The sequence below is a fragment of the Aythya fuligula genome, chromosome 18 (genome assembly GCF_009819795.1).
Source record: "Aythya fuligula isolate bAytFul2 chromosome 18, bAytFul2.pri, whole genome shotgun sequence".
Lineage (NCBI taxonomy): Eukaryota > Metazoa > Chordata > Aves > Anseriformes > Anatidae > Aythya > Aythya fuligula.
The window spans coordinates 1,135,098-1,157,006 of NC_045576.1; the positions used below are offsets into that span (position 1 = coordinate 1,135,098).

General features: G+C 50.8%; 2 protein-coding genes across 2 annotated transcripts in view; both read left to right on the forward strand.

Annotated features, from left to right (window-relative positions):
• The first annotated feature begins 1,076 nt into the window (after positions 1-1,076).
• Positions 1,077-16,656, forward strand: ELAC2 (elaC ribonuclease Z 2). The gene is made up of 24 exons (XM_032199632.1): positions 1,077-1,354; positions 1,442-1,492; positions 1,570-1,640; positions 2,215-2,279; positions 2,961-3,018; positions 3,529-3,597; positions 4,099-4,254; positions 4,760-4,818; positions 5,454-5,512; positions 5,601-5,673; positions 7,864-7,976; positions 8,469-8,567; positions 8,703-8,841; positions 8,916-9,001; positions 10,657-10,766; positions 11,538-11,634; positions 12,062-12,200; positions 12,858-12,896; positions 13,059-13,168; positions 13,571-13,670; positions 13,753-13,873; positions 14,091-14,169; positions 14,912-15,056; positions 15,762-16,656. The coding sequence occupies exons 1-24, from the start codon at positions 1,077-1,079 to the stop codon at positions 16,002-16,004; spliced, it is 2,559 nt and encodes an 852-aa protein (XP_032055523.1). The 3' UTR covers positions 16,005-16,656.
• Positions 16,657-21,469: 4,813 nt separating this feature from the next.
• Positions 21,470-21,909, forward strand: part of DNAH9 (dynein axonemal heavy chain 9) — a 194,174-nt gene continuing 193,734 nt past the window's right edge. Inside the window, exon 1 of the mRNA XM_032199711.1 lies at positions 21,470-21,627. Coding sequence (XP_032055602.1) covers positions 21,536-21,627 — 92 coding nt within the window. The 5' untranslated portion in view covers positions 21,470-21,535. The remainder of the gene's footprint in view (positions 21,628-21,909) is intronic.

Sequence of the window (21,909 nt, forward strand, 5' to 3'; positions counted from 1 at the left end):
ACTGCATTTGAGTTTGGGAAACAATTTAAGACCTAAACTGATTTCTCTTCCTGTGTGGCTTCACGGAGCAGAGCCAAATGCTGTGAGTGAGCTTTAGGCTGCAGGACTGTAATATGGAAAATGTGCATGAACACAGGGCTTGCCATTCGGAGGAACAATCCCTTTATTTCATCCAGAAGTGCAGGAAAAAAAAAAAAAAAAAATGCTGATTTGCTGATATGAGCTATTGTGTGAAGAGATGGGAGTCTGGAGAGATGGAAAGGGGTTATGGATTTGAACAAAGACTGACAGAACATCTGTAAACAGCCACAGCGGGGCTGGAGATTTGAGCTTGTGGGCAGGTCCCCGCTCAGACTGCTTGCTTGGATCTCTGGAGAAGAAAGGGAAGAGCATTGGCACTGAGAATAAAGGGAGAGTGTTTGGAAAGCAACGGGCTGAGAAAGATAAGGTTCACCTCTGGAAGTAAGGAAGAAAAGGCATATTGATGGTTCGGGTCGCTTATGTTGGGGTACTCTGGTTACAGTAAAATTTATTGGTTCTTTTTGAAGCAAATGGAAAGGGAAAGCCCCAGAGAGCTCTGAGCGGGTTGAGAGAGCTCGGAGATAAACAAAGCTGCGGCCTGGATCAGCTCGTGCTTGTGAACAGGCCCGAACCAGGCTCGTAGGGAAGAGGAGCTGCTGAAAAGCAGGGAAACGGCGAGGCGCCTCCTGCTCGCACCGGGCTGCTCGGGGCCTCCTGAGCGGGGCCTCGGACACGCTGGGGACAGGGCCCGGGTCCGGCCCCCCGCCCGCCCCCACTGGGACGCCCCCGCCCGCGGGGCTCGGCCCGGCTCAAGCGGCAGGGGAGGGGCGGGGGGGTGCGGGGGAGGCGCGTGGCGTTGCTGGTGGCGCGTCGCAGGGCGCTCGCGAGCACCCGCTGGGCCCCGCCCCTCAGCGCAACCCCAGGCGGGGCGATTCCCATTGGCGAGCCCCCGTCACGTGACAGCGGCCGCTCTCCGGCGAGTCCCTCGGGGCCGCCGTTCCCTTCCCATTGGCTCTCCCTCGTCACGCGGCGGGGGCGGGGGCGGGGCGCGGCGCATGTGGAGGCTGGCGCGGGTGCTGCGGCCCGGCCTGGCGGGGCGGGGGGGCGCGGGCAGGGCCATGGCCGAGGGGCCGGGGCCGGGGCCGGGGCCGGGGCCGGGGCCGGGGGGCGGCTCGCGGCGGCCCCGGGGCGTCCCGCGGCACGTGTGGGCCCGCGAGCGGCGGCGCGGCGCGGGCGCGGCGCTGGGGGGGCCCAGCACGGTGTACGCGCAGGTGGTGGCCGCGGGCGGCCGCGACGCGGGGGCCTCCGTGTTCGTCTTCTCCGAGTTCAACCGGTGAGCGCGGCGCCGGGGCCGGGGCCGGGGGCGGCGCGGGGCGGGGCGGGGGCGCGGCGGCCGGCGCTGACGGCGGCCTCCCCGCAGGTACCTCTTCAACTGCGGCGAGGGCGCGCAGCGGGCTATGCAGGAGCACAGGTGAGCGGCGCGGCGGGTGCGGGGCCGGGCCGGGCCGGGCGGCGCCGGACCCCGCTGAGCGCCCGCTGTGTCGGCAGGCTGAAGATCTCGCACCTGGACTGCGTCTTCCTCAGCAGGCTGGCGTGGGCCAACGTCGGCGGGCTGCCGGGTGAGCGGCGGGGGGGCTCCGGGGGGGAGGGGGCACGGCTGGGGCTGGCGGCGGCGCCTCCGCCTGCGGCGGGGTCAGAGCGCGGGGCGCCCGCTGGGAGAGGCGCCGCCTGCCCAGCGCACGGGGTTTGCCGGCCCGAGGGGCTGCGGTGAGCAGGCGCTGCCAGCCCAGCCCGGAGACCTTCGCGAGTCGGGCCGATTTATGGTGGAAGGGTTCTGCTCCGTGCTTGTTCTCAAAGGAGGCTGAGGTTAGAGCAGATCGTCTAGGATTTTGTTCACTACGATGCTGGGAATCTCCCAAAAAAAGTAGGAGGCTAAGGGGCTCCCCAGGTAACTTGTCTGATGTTATGGCTATCGAGATCCGTGGGTATTTTCAAGATTTGTAGGTATCGTCTGTGTCTGCAGAGATACGTGACTCATTGAAACTTCCACAAGGCTGTGGCAGAATTGAGCTTGGATCCAGGTTCGGGCCTGGTCTTCACAAGATGCCCAGTGCTCCTTGGCAGCAAGAGGGAGCTTTCTGGTACAATCTGTCAGTGGGTCTGTGATAAAGCTGTTTCTCTGCTGTGTTTTAGGTATGATTCTCACATTAAAGGCTATGGGGCTTCAAAGATGTGTTTTCCTAGGGCCACCAAAGCTGGTAAGTAGTGGAAGCTTGCAGAAAGGGGAGAAAAGCCTTCATGTATTGATGCTTACTTTGCAACTGGGAGAGCTGGTGTCAAGGCAGTGAATCATCTTAGAGGTATCGGTGAATCATCTTAGAGGTATAAGGTGCTGGCCTGATTTAGTGCCAGTCTGAAGGCTCTGCTGGGAAGGTTTAAAAAACAAATCTCTTCAGTTACGCTTGAGACAGCATCAGGCTTCTTCTAAAGTTGTCTTGTCAGCTAGTATCCTGGAAAATTTCAGGAACAAAAAAGAGCATCCTTTGTTTTCCTGACTGCTCTTCCTCCCCACATCCTCTTTTGATAGGAAGTTGGTATCTGATAGCCAGCCAAGCCATGGTATTAAGCTGGTAATGATTGCCTTAAGCAGAAATTTTCCAGTCTTCCTCCTTATTTAATTTCTTCTCAATATTTAGTGGGAGGGAATGGTGATTCAAGGGATGGGAGGAATGGGTCTTCATTTTTCTTTATCTGAACTGGTGATGCCCACTGGAGGTGGGACACCTGCCCAGTGCTTTCTGGCTGGCTGCATGCTGCCAGTTTTCTCTTGAGGGGTGTTGATCCGTTGGCTTCATGAAAGTAAGTTTTAACTTCTGAAAGTGGTACTTGTAGTTTGCACTGCTGAGGGGTGGCCTCCTGACTCGCTGTCTCTTTTCCAGCAAAACTACTTGAAAGCAATTCGGCTCTTTCCTGGACCCCTTAAAAGAATGGATTTGGGTAGGTACATCATGGGAGCGCAGCTAACGTAAGCTTGTAACTTTTTGTTTCAGCTGTAGCTAAAGTTGCATTGAATGTTAACAACTTCAGAATGAAGACTCTAGTTACATCCATTCAAAGATGGTTTTAAATAGTTTTGATCTGATGCAGTGTCCAAACCCATCCCAGGAACTGCTTGGAAGAAAAAAGTGTTTCTAACTCTGGTTCTGGCAGGCAGCTGCCAGTCTGCCAGACTAGCTCATGGAACTCAGGTTTAAAGCAGTGTTAAGGCAGTTTGCTCTCAGGGTCTGCCAGTGAGCTTGTTTACCATGGTGTTAAAGACTGTTAATGTGGTCAGTGGACTTTTAACATCTTTAATTATTCTTTGATCTTTGCAGTGGGGTGGGGAAAGGAAAGGGAGAGATTCAGCAGGTTTTATTTAACAGAGGAAAATATGCTTTTCTGATATTCTTGTAGAGCATGAATATGTTCTTTTGAACTTCTCAGTGACTGTTTCTGATCTCTTTCCAGCTATGCAGTTGCACACAGAGCTGGAATATAAGGATGAGACGATGACAGTCCACCAAATACCTCTTATAGGTGAGCATGTGATGCTGTAGGCAGACAGGAAAAGCACTTGTTCAGTAATTGTACTTAAGGTGATTCAAATAGCAAGCTTGAGTAAGGAGAGGCTTATGAATTTACATGTCCTCAGCAGAAGGATCTCTTTCAAAGAAAGAAGACATGCTGAGTCAGCCTTTGTTCCTTTTGTTGTGGGTAAAGAATGGCATGTGAAACATGACTGAATCTGGCTTTATTAGCCAGCTGAGTTTTCTTACTACTGAAAGCTACAATACTTAGGGCACAGACATAACTTTGACAGAGTCTAGCTGTTTTGAGAGAACCTGAAGGATTTCAGGTGCTGTCAGATGTTTAAGAGGCTGGTGCATGCAAGAGCAAGTCAAACTGGGGGGAGACAGTCAAACTGTCTTCTGGTACAGTTTGAACATGAATGTCATGGAAGAGGAAATACTGTCCATGCTTTTCCTATTTGTCTCATTTGTTTGAGTGATTTGTCTTGTTTTCTTCAATCTGGGACAGGAAAACCACTAGATGCTGAAAGTATGTTTCCTCAGAGTCCGGGATTATCAGCACAAGGTGAAAATGGTCCAAAAGGTGACACAGAGCCTGGATCTCCAAGAGCTGCACATCCAAGCTTGGATGAGGGCAAAGGAAGAGAAAGCCCAAAGGAAACAGGTGAAAACAATGGGAAACTCTTAACTTTCTTGAAATAAAAGCAAATTAAGAACAGTCATATGTCCTCCAAGCTGTTTGTCTTGTGGCAGTGAGGTCTGTAGAGGAGTTTAGCTGCAGAATTACAATGAGCAAATTGAGTTCTGGTAATTTGGAACTTGATGCAGAACTATTAAGGCCTAGAAATAGGGCATGATTCCTACCTGGGGTGTGCTTAGACAGTGTAGTGATTTACTCCTGGCTGGAGTGGGTGCTCCAGCCTTTGCAATATAATTATGAGTGGATATTGGGATTGATAAATTTTCAAACTTGTGTTTTATTTATTTTAATTTTGTACCTGAAGGCTGTGGGTTCTCTGGCCTTAGGTGCTTGGAACACTTTGCTGATAGCTGCAAGTTGGCTGGATGATGTTGCTTCTGTTATTGCTACAGCAAAAAAAAAAATCATCTTAGCTTTAAGGGAAGTGGCAGTCATTGAAGATACTTAGTAGTTTTGCTTTCTTTTGCAGGTGATGAACAGAAACGTGCCAGCAGGCATCCTGATCTGGTGATGGCTTTCCTTTGTAAAGTATGCTTGACCACAGAGATCTCGTGATCAATATTTTATCTTGCTAAATAGATGTACTTGGCAGTAGTAATTCCATACAGGGCTTCAAAAGGTATTTGTGGTTCTACTCTGCAAAGGTCAGAGGAGCTATAGTATGAGTAGGAACCAGTGAAAACTTTTTTTCCAGTGGCACTTTGTAAAAAGCAGCCAACTAAGAGTATACAAGTTCCATTCTTGTTTGATGCTTACGTTAGGGAAGTCTGTCCCACTTGCATCACTAAAACAGGAAGGGAGAAGCAGTAAGATGATCCTGGAGAACCAAAAGGTGTGGTGATAGCTTCTGGGGACTAAGTTAGACTGCTGTCTGTGCAACATTGTATAAAACTACTCCACCTTCTTGTCTAGAAGATGATTTGTTAAAAACTCGCTGTTTCATGTCTCCAGAATGGTGTACATATAGAACACTGGATTTCCCTTGTCTTAACAGTGGGGAAGGCTTTGTTTCTCAGGATCTGGTATTGAAGGGAAAAGGGGGAAAAAATGAAAAAATCCCTTGGCTTCTGGGGAAACAGCTAAACTGGAAGAACATGGATCTTATTTCCAGGCAATGTTTAATGTTTTTTATATTACCCATAATTTCTGTGGTTGCTTTTCAGATTCATCCAAGGAAGGGAAAATTTCTAGCAGTTAAAGCACAGGAGATGGGGCTGCCAGTGTAAGTACAGGAGCCCAGCCTGTGGGATGGGGCAAGCCCAGGCATATTGATGGTGCCAAGCTAAAAGTTTCGGTGGCCTTGTTTTCAGGGGAACTCCAGCCATTCTGCCCATAATTACAGCTCTTAAAAATGGGGAGAGCATCACTTTCGAAGGCAGGGAGGTAAGACGAATGTGTGTTTTCTGCTATGGTTCAGTGTCATCCTGGGGCTCCAGTGAAGGCGGGAGGATGGCACAGCATACCCCAGAAAAAGACTGGTTACAAGTGGGCATTGGGGCAATTCCAGTTGTGGGTGGGTTTTGTTTGTCTGGTTTTTAATCCTTGTTCTTAAGGCAAGGATGGGTGATGGTTTTCTGCTTATTCCCTCTCATCTCTGCTCATGTGTTTGTTCTTCTGCTGTTTCTGAGCTTTGAGTGGCTACTTCTGGTGACTGGCCCTTGTTTTCAGCTCCAAGCTGTTGCTGAAAGTGGCTCCTGTGACACTGGGGCTGTTGCAGGGGTGTGAGTAGAGAAGTAGCTCTGACACAAGTCCATTTGTGGCTATGGATGTATGCCTGCAATTTGTTAGGGCTTCTGAGCCTCTCCATCGCAAGTCCTCAGAGCCGACTCCTTGAGTGAATGAGTGGAGTTGATCCCTGAATGTTTTAAATTTGGTGTTTGAGTGCTTGTGTAGCTGTTGTTGCCTCCTTACTCTTTTTTTAGCTCTTAGACCACAGATTTTTAGTGGTTCCTGTGTGCAGGGTCTTACTCAGATGTTAGTTTGAAGTGAGAGGCAGAGTTTGCCCTGTCCATGTCATGGGTGTCATGACATGAGTGTCATGTCCATGTCATGAGTGAAGATCCTAACCTAGGGGATAGGACTGACATATCTTTGTCATTAGAATTTTGCAGAGCCTCTTTTCTTTTTGATACTCTTTGTTACTGTCTCCAATGACATCCTGCTAGGAAAGCTGAGAAAGTGTGGGATAGAGGAGTGGACAGTAAGGTGGGTTGAGAACTGGCTGACTGGCCGAGCTCAGAGGGTGGTGATCAGCAGTGCAGAGTCTGGCTGGAGACCTGTGACTAGCGGTGTTCCCCAGGGGTTGGTGCTGGGTCCGGTCTTGTTCAACATCTTCATCGACGACCTTGATGAGGGAATAGTGTCTGCCCTCAGCAAGTACACCGATGACACAAAGCTGGGAGGAGTGGCTGACACGCCAGAAGGCTGTGCTGCCATTCAGCGAGACCTGGACAGGCTGGAGAGATGGGCAGGAAGAAACCAAATGAGGTTTAACAAGAGCAAGTGTAGAGTCCTGCACCTGGGAAGGAACAACCTGAAGTATCAGTACAGGCTGGGGGATGACCTGCTGGAGAGGGGCTCTGAGGACAAGGACCTGGGGGTCCTGATGGATGACAGGGTGACCACGAGCCAGCAGTGTGCCCTGGTGGCCAAGAGGGCCAATGGGATCCTGGCGTGCATTAAAAGGAGCGTGGCCAGCAGGTGAGGGAGGTGATCCTCCCCCTCTGCTCTGCCCTGGTCAGGCCTCACCTGGCCTGGGACCAGTTCTGGGCTCCCCAGTACAAGAAAGACAGGGATCTCCTGGAAAGAGTCCAGTGGAGGGCCACAAAGATGATCCAGGGCCTGGAGCATCTTCCCTGTGAGGAAAGGCTGAGAGACGTGGGTCTGTTCAGCCTGGAGAAGACAAGACTGAGAGGGGATCTCATCGATGTTTGTAAATACCTGAGGTGTGTGAGACAGAGGGCCAACCTCTTTTCAGTGGTTTGTGGGGACAGGACAAGGGGTAGTGGCCACAAGATAGAGCACAGGAAGTTCCACACCAACATGCGTCACGGTGAGGGTGACGGAGCACTGGGACAGGCTGCCCAGGGAGGTTGTGGAGTCTCCTTCTCTGGAGATATTCAAGGCCCATCTGGATGCCTACCTGGGCAACCTGCTCTGAGGAACCTGCTTTGGCAGGGGGGTTGGACCCAATGATCTCTTGAGGTCCCTTCCAACCCCTTCAATTCTGTGATTCTTGAGCAAGCTGTTAATAGCATCTGAATCTGCAGTGGGAACGTAGAAGCTGCTAAAATTCCATTTTTGACATGGCTTATTGCCTGTTCTAAGACCAGAACTAAGATTTCCCGTGACACAGCAAAATGCAAACCTGTGTATTGGGAGGGCAGAATGGGAACAAGAACTGCATTGGCTTGTTTGCCAAATGTGGAGTGAGGCTGCTTAGAGCTGATTCTGTGAGTCTTGACAACCTGCTGGGGCTTGCTGGTAGAACAGCTGCTGAGCCTGATGTGACAGTGTATGAATGGTAGCTTATACAGCTTGACCATGGTGTGGTTTTTGTGTATCTGCTTGCAGCTCTCGCCTGAAGAACTGTGCACCCCTACTGATCCCGGCCCAGTGTTCATTGTACTGGAATGTCCTCATGAGGGCTTTGTGGATGCTGTCTGTGAAAACGAGACCTTCCGAAGGTAGCAGAGCTGGGTGACCTGAGGTGTTTGGGGGAAGATGTCTGTGCAGAACCTGTGGGGTTCTGTAACTGTGACAGGTCTGTCTTACCAGGCCCTTCAGATGAGGAAAATTGCACTGATGTAGTGCTGTGGAGCAGAGCAGATGTTGCTTTCCTGTGCGGTGAGCCTGGATGCTTAGACTACACCAAACATCTCTGTGGGGCTTGTGCAGAGGCACATTAGGCTTCTGAAAGGCTCTGCCTATGTTGTTGCTTCTGGAAGAGGGCAGAGGCCCTGCGTGGAAGAGGGGAGGTATCTGCGAACAACTGGCTTGAACCCTCAGAAGGGAGCCTTGGGCCCACTGTGGTAGGGAGCATCAAGCTCCTGGGCTGTGCTCTTGAGATCTGTGTCTGCATTCTTCTGGGGGGTGTACTAAGGCTGGAGTGGTGGGGGATAGCAGGGTGATGAAGGATCAGTGCTCAGCCATCCTTCCTGTATTTGAATGTGCTACAGGTACCAGGAAGGGCTTCCTGAGAACCAGGTGGCCATGGTTATTCACATGACTCCAGAATCAGTGCTTCGGGACAGCCGTTACCAGCAATGGCTGGAAAGGTGCGTGGCTTTCTGACTACTTGGCTTGGTCATTGTTGGGCATTGCCACTGTTGTGTGTGCTTCCCAGAGTAGGATTAGATGCTGGGTATCAGCATCACAGGGCTAAAACTTTGTATATTTTATCGTTGTCTTAGATTTGGACCTGGAACTCAGCACTTGGTGCTCAATGAAAAGTGCTCTGCAGTGCACAACCCACGTAGCTACAAGATCCAAACCCAGCTGAACCTCATCCACCCAGAGATCTTCCCTCTGCTCACCACCTACCAGAGCAAGGTAGGCAAGGCCCTGCTTGCCTGTGTACCTCTCCCCTGAGTGAAGCATGTGTTTAATGTCACTTCTCTCTGTAGGAAGAAGAGGCTGTATGTAGTGTGCCCATTGTGCGAGGAGAGTGCCTTTTGAAATACCAGTTCAGACCCCAGCAGGAGTGGCAGAGGTCAGTGGGAATCTTTGTGGGTTCCCAGTTTTTGAGTGGTGGCTTGAGGCATGTTTTCAATGTTACTGTATGCTGAAGGAAGACAATATGTAGGTATCATTTGCAGATTCTTGTCCCAGTCCCTGAAAGCCTAAGAAAAGGTATATGAGGACGTGGATGAGTGAACTGCTGAAAACATCACCTGGCCAGTGGTTCTGGAGGATTGTTTTCATCCCTTGCTCTGGTAGCCTCATGTGCCTGCCTCTGTCCTCTGCTTTGATCTTAAGTGCTACGCACCCAACTGTGGCTCTGCAGAGCAGATGGTGGCAGAGAGAGATTGTTCAGGAAGCCTGGTGAAAAATCTACCATTTGAACACCCAGAAAGCCTGGTATCAGCTGAAAGCTGCAGGTGGTCAAACAGATGCAGATTCCTACATTGTTGGTTGCTTTGTGGATGAATAGGAAAAGCCGTTGAATGAGGCTTTTGAGGGCAGAGGGACATGATACAAGAGAACAGCAGCTGTCTAGACTCGAATTTCTGGCTCTCAGGCAGAATAAGAGTTCCCAGATACAAAGAAGAGCTTAAGTTTCTGTTTTTAAGGTACTTGGAGGCCTGCTGTACTGTATACACTATAATGCAGACTGAGGACACAAGACCCCCCAGCTTCTGACTGGTGCCTGGAGCCCTTTCCATGAGCCAGCACTGTGTCCTTGTGGCCAAGAAGGCTACTGTTATCCTTGGGTACATTAGGAAAAATGTTGCCGGCAGGTTGAGGGAAGTGGTCCTTCTTCTCTACTCAGCCCTGTTGAGGCCTCACTTGGAGTACGGCATCTAGTTCAGGGCTCCCCGGTATGAGAGAGACATGGAGGTACTGGAGCTTGTCCAGTGAAGATGGTTAGGAAAATGGAATGTATTTTTTATGAGGAAAGGCTGAGAGAGATAGGCCTGTTTAGTCTGGAGAAGAGAATGCTGAGAGGGGATTTTATCAATGTGTATACGTATCTTAAGGGATGGTGTCAAGACAGCGGAGCCAGGCTCTTTTCAGTGGTGCCCAATCATAGGATGAGAAGCAACGGGCACAAACTGAAACACAGGAAGTTCCATCTGAATATGAGGGGGGGAAAACATCTTTACTGTGAGGGTTACAGAGCACTGGAACAGGTTGCCCAGAGAGGCAGTGGAGTCTCCTGCTCTGGAGATATTTAAAAGCTGCCTGGCTGTGATGCTGTGCAACGTGCTCTAGGTGACCCTGCTTTTGAGCAAGGGTGTTGGACTAGTTGATCTCGAGGTCCCTGCCAGCCTCAACCATGCTGTGTGTGATTTTGTGGATTGCTCTTCCAGGAGTCTCCCCGCTTCCCATGCAGAGCTTTGCAGAGCCCTCTAGTGTCTGACAGCCCTCTGGACCTGGACAGTGCAGGGGAACATAGTGCTTTTACATGAGCACCTTCAGTTTGGTGGGATGATTATATTGCTGGGGTGGCTCAGCCTAACCAAGCCTTTCTGGCCCATGCCATACTCATGAATATATGCCATTGCTCAAAATGAAACCTGGAAAGAGCGTTTGACCCTTTGTTGTAAGGCTGTTGTAAGGTACAGTTACTTCCAGAGCAAGGTGCTCTTTTGTTGTTGTTGTTCCATTCCATGCCCCATCCTGATACCTGGCCTGTTCTTTCAGAGATGCGGTGACTGTCTGTGATCATGATGCATTTGTTGCTGAAGCCCTGGATCTCCCTGACTTCCAGGCTCGTGTGAAGGAATGCAAAGAGAGCCTGCCTGCTGTACCAGGTAAGGATCAGCAACTTGTCTTGGCTAAGTGTCATGACAAGTAGGAGGTCTTGATGAACCAGTGCGTTAGAGCCCAGCAGAGCTGTGAATGTTCAGTTTTCCTGCTGCCCGAGAGGTGCTCTAAAGTCCTGCTGGAGCTGTGTAGATTTCAGGCTGAGCCCAAACTCAGATTGTTTCTGTTGAGTTACGCAGTCTTCTGTTTCTGTTGTTCTAAAGCTGCTAGATTTGGGGATTAAGCACTGTTGGGGACAATTCGAGTTGTAGCACTCGTGTGTTATTTGTGGTGACTGCTTGCATTGAATGCCGTCATAGCAGTCAAAGTGCAAGCCCATGTGTTTGGGAGATGTCCTCCTCTAGAACTAGCTCCTTGTAAGGCATTCTCTGAATTTCAGTTGTACTGGTGGTAGTGAGGCTTTATGGTATGGTACAGCACCACTGACTCCGAATCCTCATCCAGAAAGTTAGGGCACTGTGGAACAGCAGCTAGGTCCCTCTTGAATTAGCAGATCTGTGTTCTCCAGCGAGCAGAGTCTTCCTGTGCCTTCCTTGGTATATGCAGCTATGTGTTCTGCTGTGCTTTCTTGATAGTACCCGCCCTATCTTCCCTTGTAAATTCTGATACATTGAGAAAGCCAGAGGCTGAGCCAGGCAAAGAGGAATGTACTGGGCATATAGACTCTGGAGATGCTGTGCTGTTGATCTGAACCATGTCTGAGTAGGCAGTATGTGGATAACACCTGCTTACAAATTCTTACTGTGTGTCTTCTGCAGAAAAAATGGATGCTTATCCCGAAATTGTATTCTTGGGAACAGGATCAGCAATTCCAATGAAAATCCGAAATGTCAGTTCCACGCTGGTAAATATTAGGTAAATCCTGATTTCACATGTGTTTTGCTCAGGGAGGCTCAGTATCTCAAGGGTGTTGCCCAAGGGCTGTTTTGACAACAGTGTCAATGACACACAAGGCGAGTGCCCCTATGGTGGAGTCTGTAGGACTTCTGTTTCAGGCACCTGTCTCTCTGTAGGTGGGGAAGACTTGAGAGCTACTTGTAAAGACAAGCACTTAATGCCTTCATTCATTTTGCTGCCTGCCGTAAGAGTGTGTTCAGCATCAACACAATACCAGAATGAGTTATGCAGTCTTTCTAGAGCCTCGGCTAGTAGGACTGGAGTAGCAATAGAGGTAGAGCAATGAGAACTCTCTGACCTCCAACCCAAAAGATTCCCCCACTCTGAATAGGCGCTGGTCAGAACTCATCCAATGACTGCCAAATGTCTTTGCTTGTCTTGCCAGCTCTACCCAATCCCTGCTCTTGGACTGTGGGGAAGGAACGTTTGGACAGCTCTGTCGCCACTATGGAGACCAAGTTGACCAAAAGCTGTGTAACATAGCAGCTGTGTTTGTGTCTCACATGCATACCGATCATCATTCGGTAGGTTTAATGCCTTGGAAGGAGAAGGGGCTGTGTGCTGGCCTGCTCTGCTGTGTGGGATTTGGATGTGTGTAGCTGCAGTTAATGTTGTAGGCTGCCCGGCTCCTAAGGGCTGCAGTTTCCCCTCTGTGCTCCCCAGCCACTGCTGCATGTCTGTTTCTAATCCCCTTTTGCTTCCTGTTAGTGGTCCCTGTAGACTTGCCAGGATCATCCAAACACTTTTTTTTTTTTTAATCAGTGTCCAACCCAACTTCCTTCAGTGCTTTGCAATAAACTGTCACAGAAGGACCAGTTGGTCTGTTTGAGATTGGGCCTGATGAAGCCAAGCTGTTCATTGGTCTGCTGTCTTCAGTCTGGAAACCAGTCTGGGACTGAGATGCTGGCTGGGGGCTTTCTGCCCTCCACCTTTCTTTTGGGAGCAGACATAGCACTGAGGCTGAGAGGCACGTGTTCTGTGTGGGCTGCTGGTCATCAGCTTGTGGCATAGGTGGTGATAGTGTTCCAGCAGTTGAGTTAGGTGTAGTTACTGGAAAAACAGTAGTCAGGTATTTCTGACTGTATATTTTCCAAAAACTGCACCTGGATGAGTTGCTGCAGCACTGTTACTACTTATGCACCAGACGTTTATAGCTTTCTGTTGTTTTCTTACCTTTGCAGGGCTTGATGAACATCCTGATGGAGAGGCGGAGAGCTTTTGTAAGTTGTGCTGTTGTTTCACTGCTCCTAAACTTGCTTTGGAGTGAGGGGAAGGGAACTTCCCCTTATTGGTGGAAAAGCACTATCTTTTCCCTAGGCGATTCTTCACTGTGATTTGGTGTATACATAGTACTGATTTTCCTTCTGCCTCTGCTTTTCCAGGCCTCCCTTGGTCAGGCTTTTAGCCCTCTGTTCCTTGTAGCACCAGAACAGATCATGCCTTGGCTATATGAGTACCACAACCACTGTGAAGAAATTCTCAGAGACATCAAGTGAGTGTTCTGTGTGGTATGTGGGGAGATGTCATCGCTTCATTGAAGGCTGCTCTGACTCCTTCCACTGTGTAGGATTGTGATGCGTGACTTGCAAAGGAGAGGGTAGGGTTTGTTATTCTGTTGTGCTACTTAAGAGACTTGCATGCAGATTAGGAAAGGGGAGTTGGACAAGTGTAAAAGGATTCCTGAAAGGGAGGGAATTTAGCAGTGGGGAAGAAGTGTTTGAACAAGTTACTGGGGTGCTGGATAGTGAAAGCAAAGGCAAGAACACATAAGTGAACTGAAGTATTTTGTTTGTAAGGCACTGAAGACAACTTCTGTGAGAAATAGGCTGCTCAAAGATGAGATCAGGTTTTCTTTGTACCTGTCCTTAGTTCTCTTTTCTCCCCTCCCTCACAGAATGGTTACTTCCCAGTCTCTTGTGAAAGGCTGTGAGAACATCAAACCTAAAGTCAAAGGGTTCGTCAGCTCTTTGTTAGAGATCTATGACTTGGCTGAGGTAAGCTCATGACCTGACGAGGCCAGGTGCTACAACAAGGGGCAAGATGGGACCTGAGGTGTAATGCTTGTTTCTTGTTCAGTTTCAGACTTGTGAAGTCCAGCACTGTAAAAATGCTTTTGCATGTTCGATGATTCACAAATCTGGCTGGAAAATAGTCTATTCTGGTGACACAATGCCCTGCATGGCCTTAGTAAAAATGGGTAGGTGACAAAAACCCTCTGAAGAATTTATTTGATTAAGGCCTTGAACTTAGTAACCGAAGTGCCGAAGTGGGCACCCCCAGCCCTTAGTGCTGTGCCTGCAACCGAGTGAAGGGCTAAGGGGGGTGGGGGTGGAAGATGAGACTTCACAGGCTTATTTAGGCAATGGAACTAGTTTGTGTTCAGCTGAAGATTGAATGTACAATTATTTACACAGGGAAAAATGCTACTCTGCTGATCCATGAGGCAACACTGGAAGATGGCATGGAAAAAGAAGCTATAGAGAAAACACACAGGTGGGGTGTGTTCTGCAGTCTTAGCACTGTGAGGAAGGTAAAAGCATTTAGCTGGGCACAGACCTCGGATCTGATGGTGAAGGGCCCAAGGCTGTGGTGTGTGCAGAGCTCTTCAGCACTAAGACTGGCATGTTGCTAGCTGTAGCAGTTGTACTCTCACAGCTTTCCTGAACATTCCCAAAGAGAAATCAGGAAAGCTTTTAAGTGGACAGTAATAACTCTAGAAATAGACTGGCCCAAAGGAAAGGCTCTCTGCTTGATTGCATTTGAGGACTAAGCTCAGCAGGTCAAAAGGTTACCTACCCCTGTCAACTAGCTGCACAATTCAAACGGCTTTTCAGTTAGTGGTGCGAGTGCTGCCCCTAGCAGAAGTGGGGAGCCTTGAGAGCAGCTTCTTGTACGTAAGCTGAACTTGCTGCCACCCCAGTGATGAGAGTTTGTCCCCAGTTTGTAAATCACTTAACAATTAAGCTTCAAGTTAATTTGTGTCTTTCCTGCACTCTTGAGTCATTTGCAAGTGGGAGACTTGTCACCTGTGCAAGTTGTCAGAGGAAAAGGTGCCTGGGCTTGTGTGCAAGAGCAGGACACCTTGTGCCCAGCAGGTGTTATATCTAGTGCTTGCTGTTGGTGAGATGTGACCTTAGATGCAAGACACAGCCTGCTGCGGCCTGTTGGAGAGGCAGCATTAGCCAGCCCGTGTGTCACAGATGTGCATGGTGCCATGTTTCTGTTCCTTTTGCAGCACAACCTCCCAAGCAATTCAGACTGGGATGAAGATGAATGCAGAGTTCATCATGCTCAATCACTTCAGCCAGAGGTATGCCAAGATCCCACTGTTCAGTGAAGACTTCAGTGAGAAGGTTGGAATTGCATTTGATCATATGAGGGTAAGTTGACAGCTTTGATCCATACTGCGGGAAAGGTTTCAGTGCTACTTGGAGCTGGCTGCTCATGAATTAAATTATCCATTTCTACTGATGTATTAACACACTATATCCTTTTGAGAGCAGTTTCCTGTGAAACAGCTCCTTTTACAGCTGTCAGGAGGTGTCCCTGACATGGGAGAGAATGGGTGGCACACAGTGAGCAGTTTCACTTCAAGACAGGTGCTAATGGCTCTTGTCCATTCTTAACATTCTAGATACTTGCCTCATGTCACCTTTATTCTGTTTGCTACTGCCAGCTGAAAAGGTATTTTCACTTCGAGTCCTGCTGCCTTCATAGTTCATGTGCTGTCTTAATGACTTTCTGCAAAAGACATCCGGGAACCTAAACCTTGTAGAGCTGCTTTTTGTACAACTGCATTCAGTACAGTGAAAATAGCTCACTAGCCAGTTAAAGCTGTACTATGTGCACATCCTTTCCTGTGAGGAAAATATAAGTAACTTGGTATGTGGGATTGGTGGCCCGGCTGTTGCAGGGTTGAAAATGATCACCTGCCTGCCTAGTGTACATGCAACTGAAGACCTTCAAGTGTTGGGTGCTGTACAGAGAAAGGGGCAATGTCCTGCCAGCTGAACAGGCAAAAGGGGCGGGGAGGAAAGCAAAAAAGCAATTCTCAAACAGTTGCTCCTGTGCCCAATTTATTTCAGGTACGTTTTGGTGACTTTCCAACTATCCCAAAGCTGATCCCACCTCTGAAGGCTTTGTTTGCAGATGACATAGTAGAAATGGAGGAGCGGAAGGAAAAACGGGAGCAGCGCCTTCTGAAGGAGGCTGCGATAGTCTTGGACAAACTGGCTGGTGGTGAGAATGAGGAAACACAATGCCAGAAACGGAAACAAGCCAAGAGCCCTCAGGAAGTATCAAACAAGAAGCTTAAAACAGTGAACTGAAAGAAAACAGGTTGAGAATTCTCTGCTCTGTAAGGGGCACTCTGTCCTCTGCAGGCCTCTGAAGTTTGCGGTGCCGAGGACTGCCTGCAGATACAACGGGAAAAGGGTCGGGCCTCAGCGTCTGGGTGTGCTCAGTGGATCTCCATGGGCTGAAGCTACCAAGCATGCTGTAAGCAGCTGGGAGTCCTTGTGGCAACAGTATCTATCCATGCTGCTCCTGTTCCTGGGTCTCAGCAGTCCACGCCAAGTCTTTCAGTCAAGAGTTCTGTCCAAACTATTTTATTTTTTGGTTTTATACTAGAAACTATTGGTAATGTAGCAGCAGCAGTTACAATCTGGGGAGCTTCAAAAGGTCAGGTCTGAGAAGGCCACAAAGGGCTGTGGGTTCTGCAGAATAAGGTGGGCAGGTCTCTGGATATATGAGTAATGTAACTAGATATCAGGACCTAGTCTGTAGGAGGAAATTTCACAGTAAAATGGGACCCGATTAATTGCTTTTAGAGATGTAGGTTGATTTAAGGATCTGAATGCTGCTGAGTTCCCATTTCAGTTTGGTTTTCTTGGTTGATTTCTGCCCCCCCCCCCCCCCCCCATCAGAATGGTTTGCTAAAACCTTTATTTACAGTCTGAATAAACCATTCACTATCATACATTTGTGTGTGTTTTGCTTGGATTCATGAGGATTTGGTGAGAGCTATGAACTACCTGACTTGTTCTAGAGAATGACCTTATTTCAGTGTTGCTGCATTACAGCTTAAGTGTAAAGACAGATACCACCCTGCTGAGCCTTGTGCCAGCTGTGGTTGTGTTTTTGTGTTAGAAAAATCATGCCTGCTTCTTTTACCCTATATTGAAGAGCTTTGTTCCTCACAGTTTAAGGGGGTAGTGCTTGGGGGCAGCTTTTGAATCCAGTACTGGATGTAGGGGACAGGAAAACTGGCAAAGGAAGCTGACATAGGACAGGTCTGTGGTTAAGAGGGGAGTACTTTTGAGGCTTTCTCTGGGTCAGACTTCCTCCTGCTGCTCTAATTACATGCCGTGGAGGAGGCGGGGAGCAGCATTCGCAGCTTTTTCAACAACTGAATCTGTAGAAGGAACTTGAAGGCTCCAGGCCCCCAAGTGCTCAGCAAATGATAATAGCACACAAAAAAGACTTATGACTTCATTTGAAGGCAGTAGGAAATACACAGACAGCAATGCATCTACTGTGGATTAGCTGTGCTTTAACATTACGCTTGTCTAAGGAGGAAACATAGTAATTGATGCAGCTGGGTACTACAAAAAGTTCCTGCTTGGCTGTGAAGAACAGCAGGGAGCTGGGATCAGTGATGAGCAAGGACTGAGCAACCACTTGTTACTGCACAGGTGTGAATAGGATCACTGTTGGTTGCCTGGATCTTGTGCTTCATGCAGAAGTAGCACAGAGCCTTTTGTGAAGCCAGGGATAGAAGAATGGGGGCTTGCTTAATCACATTAATGATTTCTAAATAAAACAATTGTTATTATTAAAGCCAGGAATGGAAGAATGGGAGCTTGCTTAATTGCATTAAAAATAGATGTTGCTGAGTGTCTCTGCTTACTACTGTGAAAATTGACTGAAACAAGGAGTCTCAGGGCCCCCCTCACAGAGGATGTTTCCTGACAAAAATGTCTCAAAAAACAGCTGAGACCAACCTCTTGGTTTGGACAAGAGTCAAGGAGCAGCTGAGCCTGTACAAAGGCAGGGGGTCAACTAGTGGTGATGAAGAAGAGTTACCAGCCTTCATTCCCACGGCCCCTGGCAACCACCACCAGACGGTACTGCACGAGTGCAGATAGGAGGAGTTTATGGAAACGACTCCTTGGAGCCGCGTTTAATACAAAGTGGGGACAGGTTATGAATACGTGTAGGCGTATTGGGAAACTTCCTGTGCGTGTAACTTCACTGCATGTAGCCAAGCTGCTGTGCTGGGCTGTGCATGCCTTTGGGAGCTACCCCGCGTGGGCCCGGTGCTGAAATAAACCGCGTACCTACTCGACGCCTCATTTGCTTTGAGCTCTGCCACGGCTCGTTCGTTGCTTTTGTTACGCGCCCGGAGCCAGGCGAGGAGGGCTCCTTCCCTCGGGGGAGTCGCGAGGGTTTCGCGGAGGGCGAGGCCGGCCGCTAGGGGCCCGGCCGCGTCCCCGGGCAACGGCGGCTCCTCCCCGCAAACACCGCCCGGAGCCGCCGCATGGAGGGCGCCGAGGAGGGCCCGGAGGGCGCCGAGGAGGAGGCCCCGGACCCCCGCGCCCGGTGGCTGCTGCGCTGCGCGGCGCGGGGCCTGCGGGGGCCGGCGGAGCGCTGGGAGCGCGGGTTGTGCCGTGCCGAGCTGCGGGCCTTCCTGGCCGGGGCGGCGGGGCCGGCGCTGCTGGCCTGGCCCGGCCCCGGGGGGCAGCTGCTGCTGGGCCCCCCCCCGGCGCCGCCCGCCGCCGGCCGCCCCAAGGCGCTCTTCTTTCTGCGGCGCCCCGAGCCCGGCTCGCTGCTGTGCGGGGACCTGCCCGCCGACGCCCTGCAGCACCTGGCCGCCCTGCTGCACGAGGTGAGGGCGGCCCCGCGGCTGCCGGCGGGGCCCGGCGCTGCCCTCGCGGGCCCCCGGGGGGTCCGGAGCTCGGCAGAGCCTCCCGGCCCCGGCCCTCGTCCCCGGTGGGCCCGCGGAGTGGCGGTGACCGGACCGCCGTGCGGTCGCGGGGCTGGAGGCACCCTCGGGTCCGAGTCCCGCTCCGGCCAGCGGGGACACCGGCAGCGGGCTTCGGGAGATCTCTGGTGGTGGAGGCCCTGCTGCCTCCCTGGTTGCCCCTGCTCCCTCGCCCCCGTGGTCCAAAAGCGCTTCCAGGCGTTCAGACGGAGCCTCCTACGGTCCAGCGCCTGCCGAAGGGCTCATGTTTTCCCTATGGGATCTTTGGGAGGTGTGAGCGCTCCCTGTTCCCACCAAGAGTCGCTCAGCTACGTGACGTTGCCTGGACCAAACTCCTGACCCAGAGGGGTCTCTGCAGCGACGCTGCAATGGAAAAGTAAAGGAGCTGCTTGTGCTGAGAAATTCTGGTGATGCTGTCGGTGTAGTAAGAAGCTGACCGACTGACTGGGTTCCCAAGAGCAGGCTGCCTCACTGTCTGTCTTTGATTTTGCGGGATAACGCGTTATTTGCACAGGGAGCTTTTGTTCTGAGGCATTTGATGAGTTCTGTGGTCTCGGTAAGTCCACACAAACAGTGTTTTTTTTGTATCACGGTTTTGTTTATAGATGGTGGCAGGTAGCGTATGGTATGTGTGGTAAACACCATCTGTTACAGAGAGATTTCGGGGTAGGAACACTTCAATAGATGCTGTTCGATCCCGTTTTTCTGGCTGCCTTCAATAAGATGGGATTGTGCACCTGGATGGCATGTTTGCAGGCTTCTCCTCTCAGCTGTTCCAGATGGATGCAGCATTTACATAGGGAGCAGATCGTGGCTGGGTTTGGTCCCAGTTTCTGCTCAAACTTAAAGGAAAACAGAACGGTTGTCAGCAGAACGGGGGGTCTGTGAGAAGGTGAAAAGGGTCTTGAATTTTTTGAGGCTGCACAGAGCGCTTCTTGTAAGGAGCCTTTTACTGGGGGTTTTAGGTCAGTCTTAGAAGACTTTGGTCAAAGGAATAGTCTGTGCCAAACTTCCCATGGGTTACTTAGGGCATCAGCACACCAAAACTGCATCTTTATTCAGTAGGGAGCTGAGCTGTGGATCGCAGCTGAGGTGACCTTTTGTACCTGTCACACACAAACCCTTGGCATGGCCAAAGGGAGCACACCTCCACTCTGTGGAGCTGGGGACATGTTCTGAGTCCCCTTTGTGTTTTAACAATCTAATAAGAAAATAAAACAGCTAGTATGCCCGTTACAGTAATACCAGTACGAGCAGTCCACGTGATTTAAGTAATAGAGAAAAATCTTGCTAGTAATGTAGTTAAAGCTGTTGAATATGAGCTCCACACTCTCTGCCCACGTTCCTGGGGCTGAGCTCCCCCTTCCTGCGTCCCTTTGGCCATGGGGTGGCTGATGCCGGTCTTCCCCGGGTTAGCAGTACCAGTGGTGAGCATGAAGAGCCGTCAGCATCCTGACTGCCCCAGCACGGTACTATGGTGGTGCTGGGGTGTTCCGTCTCAATTTTGGGTCCAATTGTAGCTATTTTTATACCTTTTCTTACCACAGCCTGCTCCCCTCTCATCAGCCCTGGCTACAGCTGCTTCCTGCAGCCTCCCCATGGTAACGCAGGGGCTGGTGTTTGGCACCGGGGGTGGCCCAGCTTTGTTGGGCCGTTGCCACAGGCTGTTTGCAGGGTACGTGACAGCCACTGCATTGCTTCCACAATGGGAATGAGCCAAAACCAGCCCAGGTGAGCCCAGGTCACCCTGAGACCTTGTGCTGCCGGTACAAAGCCTGGAAGTGGCAAAAGTCACATTAACTGGGCCACAGCTTGGGAAAATAACTTAAAAAGCAGCCTGTGCTGAAGACCTGTGGTGCAATTTGGAAGGGGACCTAGGCAACCCTCACCAAGAAGAAGGTCCCAGAGGGTACCGGGAGAGCTCCCCCTTCAGCACGCTGGGGTCAGCCCTGCTGCTCTCAAAGGGCAGCCTGAAGCCTGAGCCCCTGCCCAGCCTGCTGGCAGAGAAACAGAGCGAGCCCCGAGCACTGGTGGTATTGTGTGCAGGGGGATGAGAGCCCGGCCAGGCTGTGAACCCTTGGAGCTGTCCCCAGTTGCAGGTTTGGGGGCTGAGACAGCCTGAGCAGCTATAGGGCTGGGATGCTCGCTTTGTCTGCTTGCTGCTGCCCTTTGGCCCTGCTTGTGTCGGGGAGCTGTAGGAGTATGCGGGTACATCAGCATGTGCCGCTGGCTTTCTGTGAGAACAGCACAGAACTGTCCCAGTTCTCACCTTGCACGGCCAACAAAATAGCTGGGCGGATGCCCTTAAATACCGTCCTGGAAGCCAGATTGTCCTGTGCCCTCCAGGTGCAGGGGAAGCCCCGGGACAGTTGATGGAGGTGAACATGGTTGGTAAAGGAGCGCAAAGAGTGCTGGACACCAGCTTTTTCTTATTAGTACCTGTAAGGGTGCTGAACCTTGTGATCCTCAATGATGCACAAGAGGTGTGAGGTTGCTGGAGCTGGAAGCTCTCACACACCCTGGTCGGAGCCAGGGCAGCAAGTTTCATGGGTGGGTTTCATCTGGACAACAGCTTAGATTGGCAGCAAAGCGGGCCTGCGGAGAGGTCCCTTTGTTCTGACCTGCCCTTGTTTCACACAGGCAGCGAGCTGCTTGGGACAGCAAGGAATTCAGGTCTCTGAGCTTGGCTGAGCAGGGACCTTAGGGCCTGGGGACATTTCAGTCTCCTGCAGCTCTTTTTTATCCATTGCTTTTTCATGACTCCTGCTACAGGTGATTGTGCCCATCCTGACGAACCATAAGAACCACCAGGGCTGGCCACAAGTGGTGTCACAGGACATTATACATCATGTCCACAGCCTAAAAAATGCTGTCTCCATGGTGGTTGGCCAAGTAAAAGGCAGGACCGTGCTCCCTCTCCCAGCAGGCTCAGAGGGAATCGAGAACATTGATCTGGAACACGAGAAATTGTGAGTATTGCCCCGTGCTTTCCTCTGGGTTATCTCCTGCTGATGCGTTGGACCTCACCGATGGTGGTGGCTCTTCTTGCTCACCATCATCTGCTGCTCATCCAAGCTGCCTGGATGGGTGTATTTTGCTTTACCTGCTCTCTAGTTCATGGCCTCTGTCTCTGGGGACCATGCAACACTATAGGCAGGTGGGTGAAGCTCAGCAAGTGCAAAAGCAAAGGGTACACAGCAAAGCAACAAACTGCTTGGGTCGATGGGATAAACCCTGTGGGCAAAACCTCT

Excerpts from the sequence above, each read along its gene's own strand:
- ELAC2 (XM_032199632.1), top strand. The coding sequence starts at position 1,077 with ATGTGGAGGCTGGCGCGGGTGCTGCGGCCCGGCCTGGCGGGGCGGGGG. Across the intron at positions 1,493-1,569 it reads CGGGCTATGCAGGAGCACAG|GCTGAAGATCTCGCACCTGG; the intron begins GTGAGCGGCGCG and ends CTGTGTCGGCAG. Across the intron at positions 8,568-8,702 it reads TACCAGCAATGGCTGGAAAG|ATTTGGACCTGGAACTCAGC; the intron begins GTGCGTGGCTTT and ends TCGTTGTCTTAG.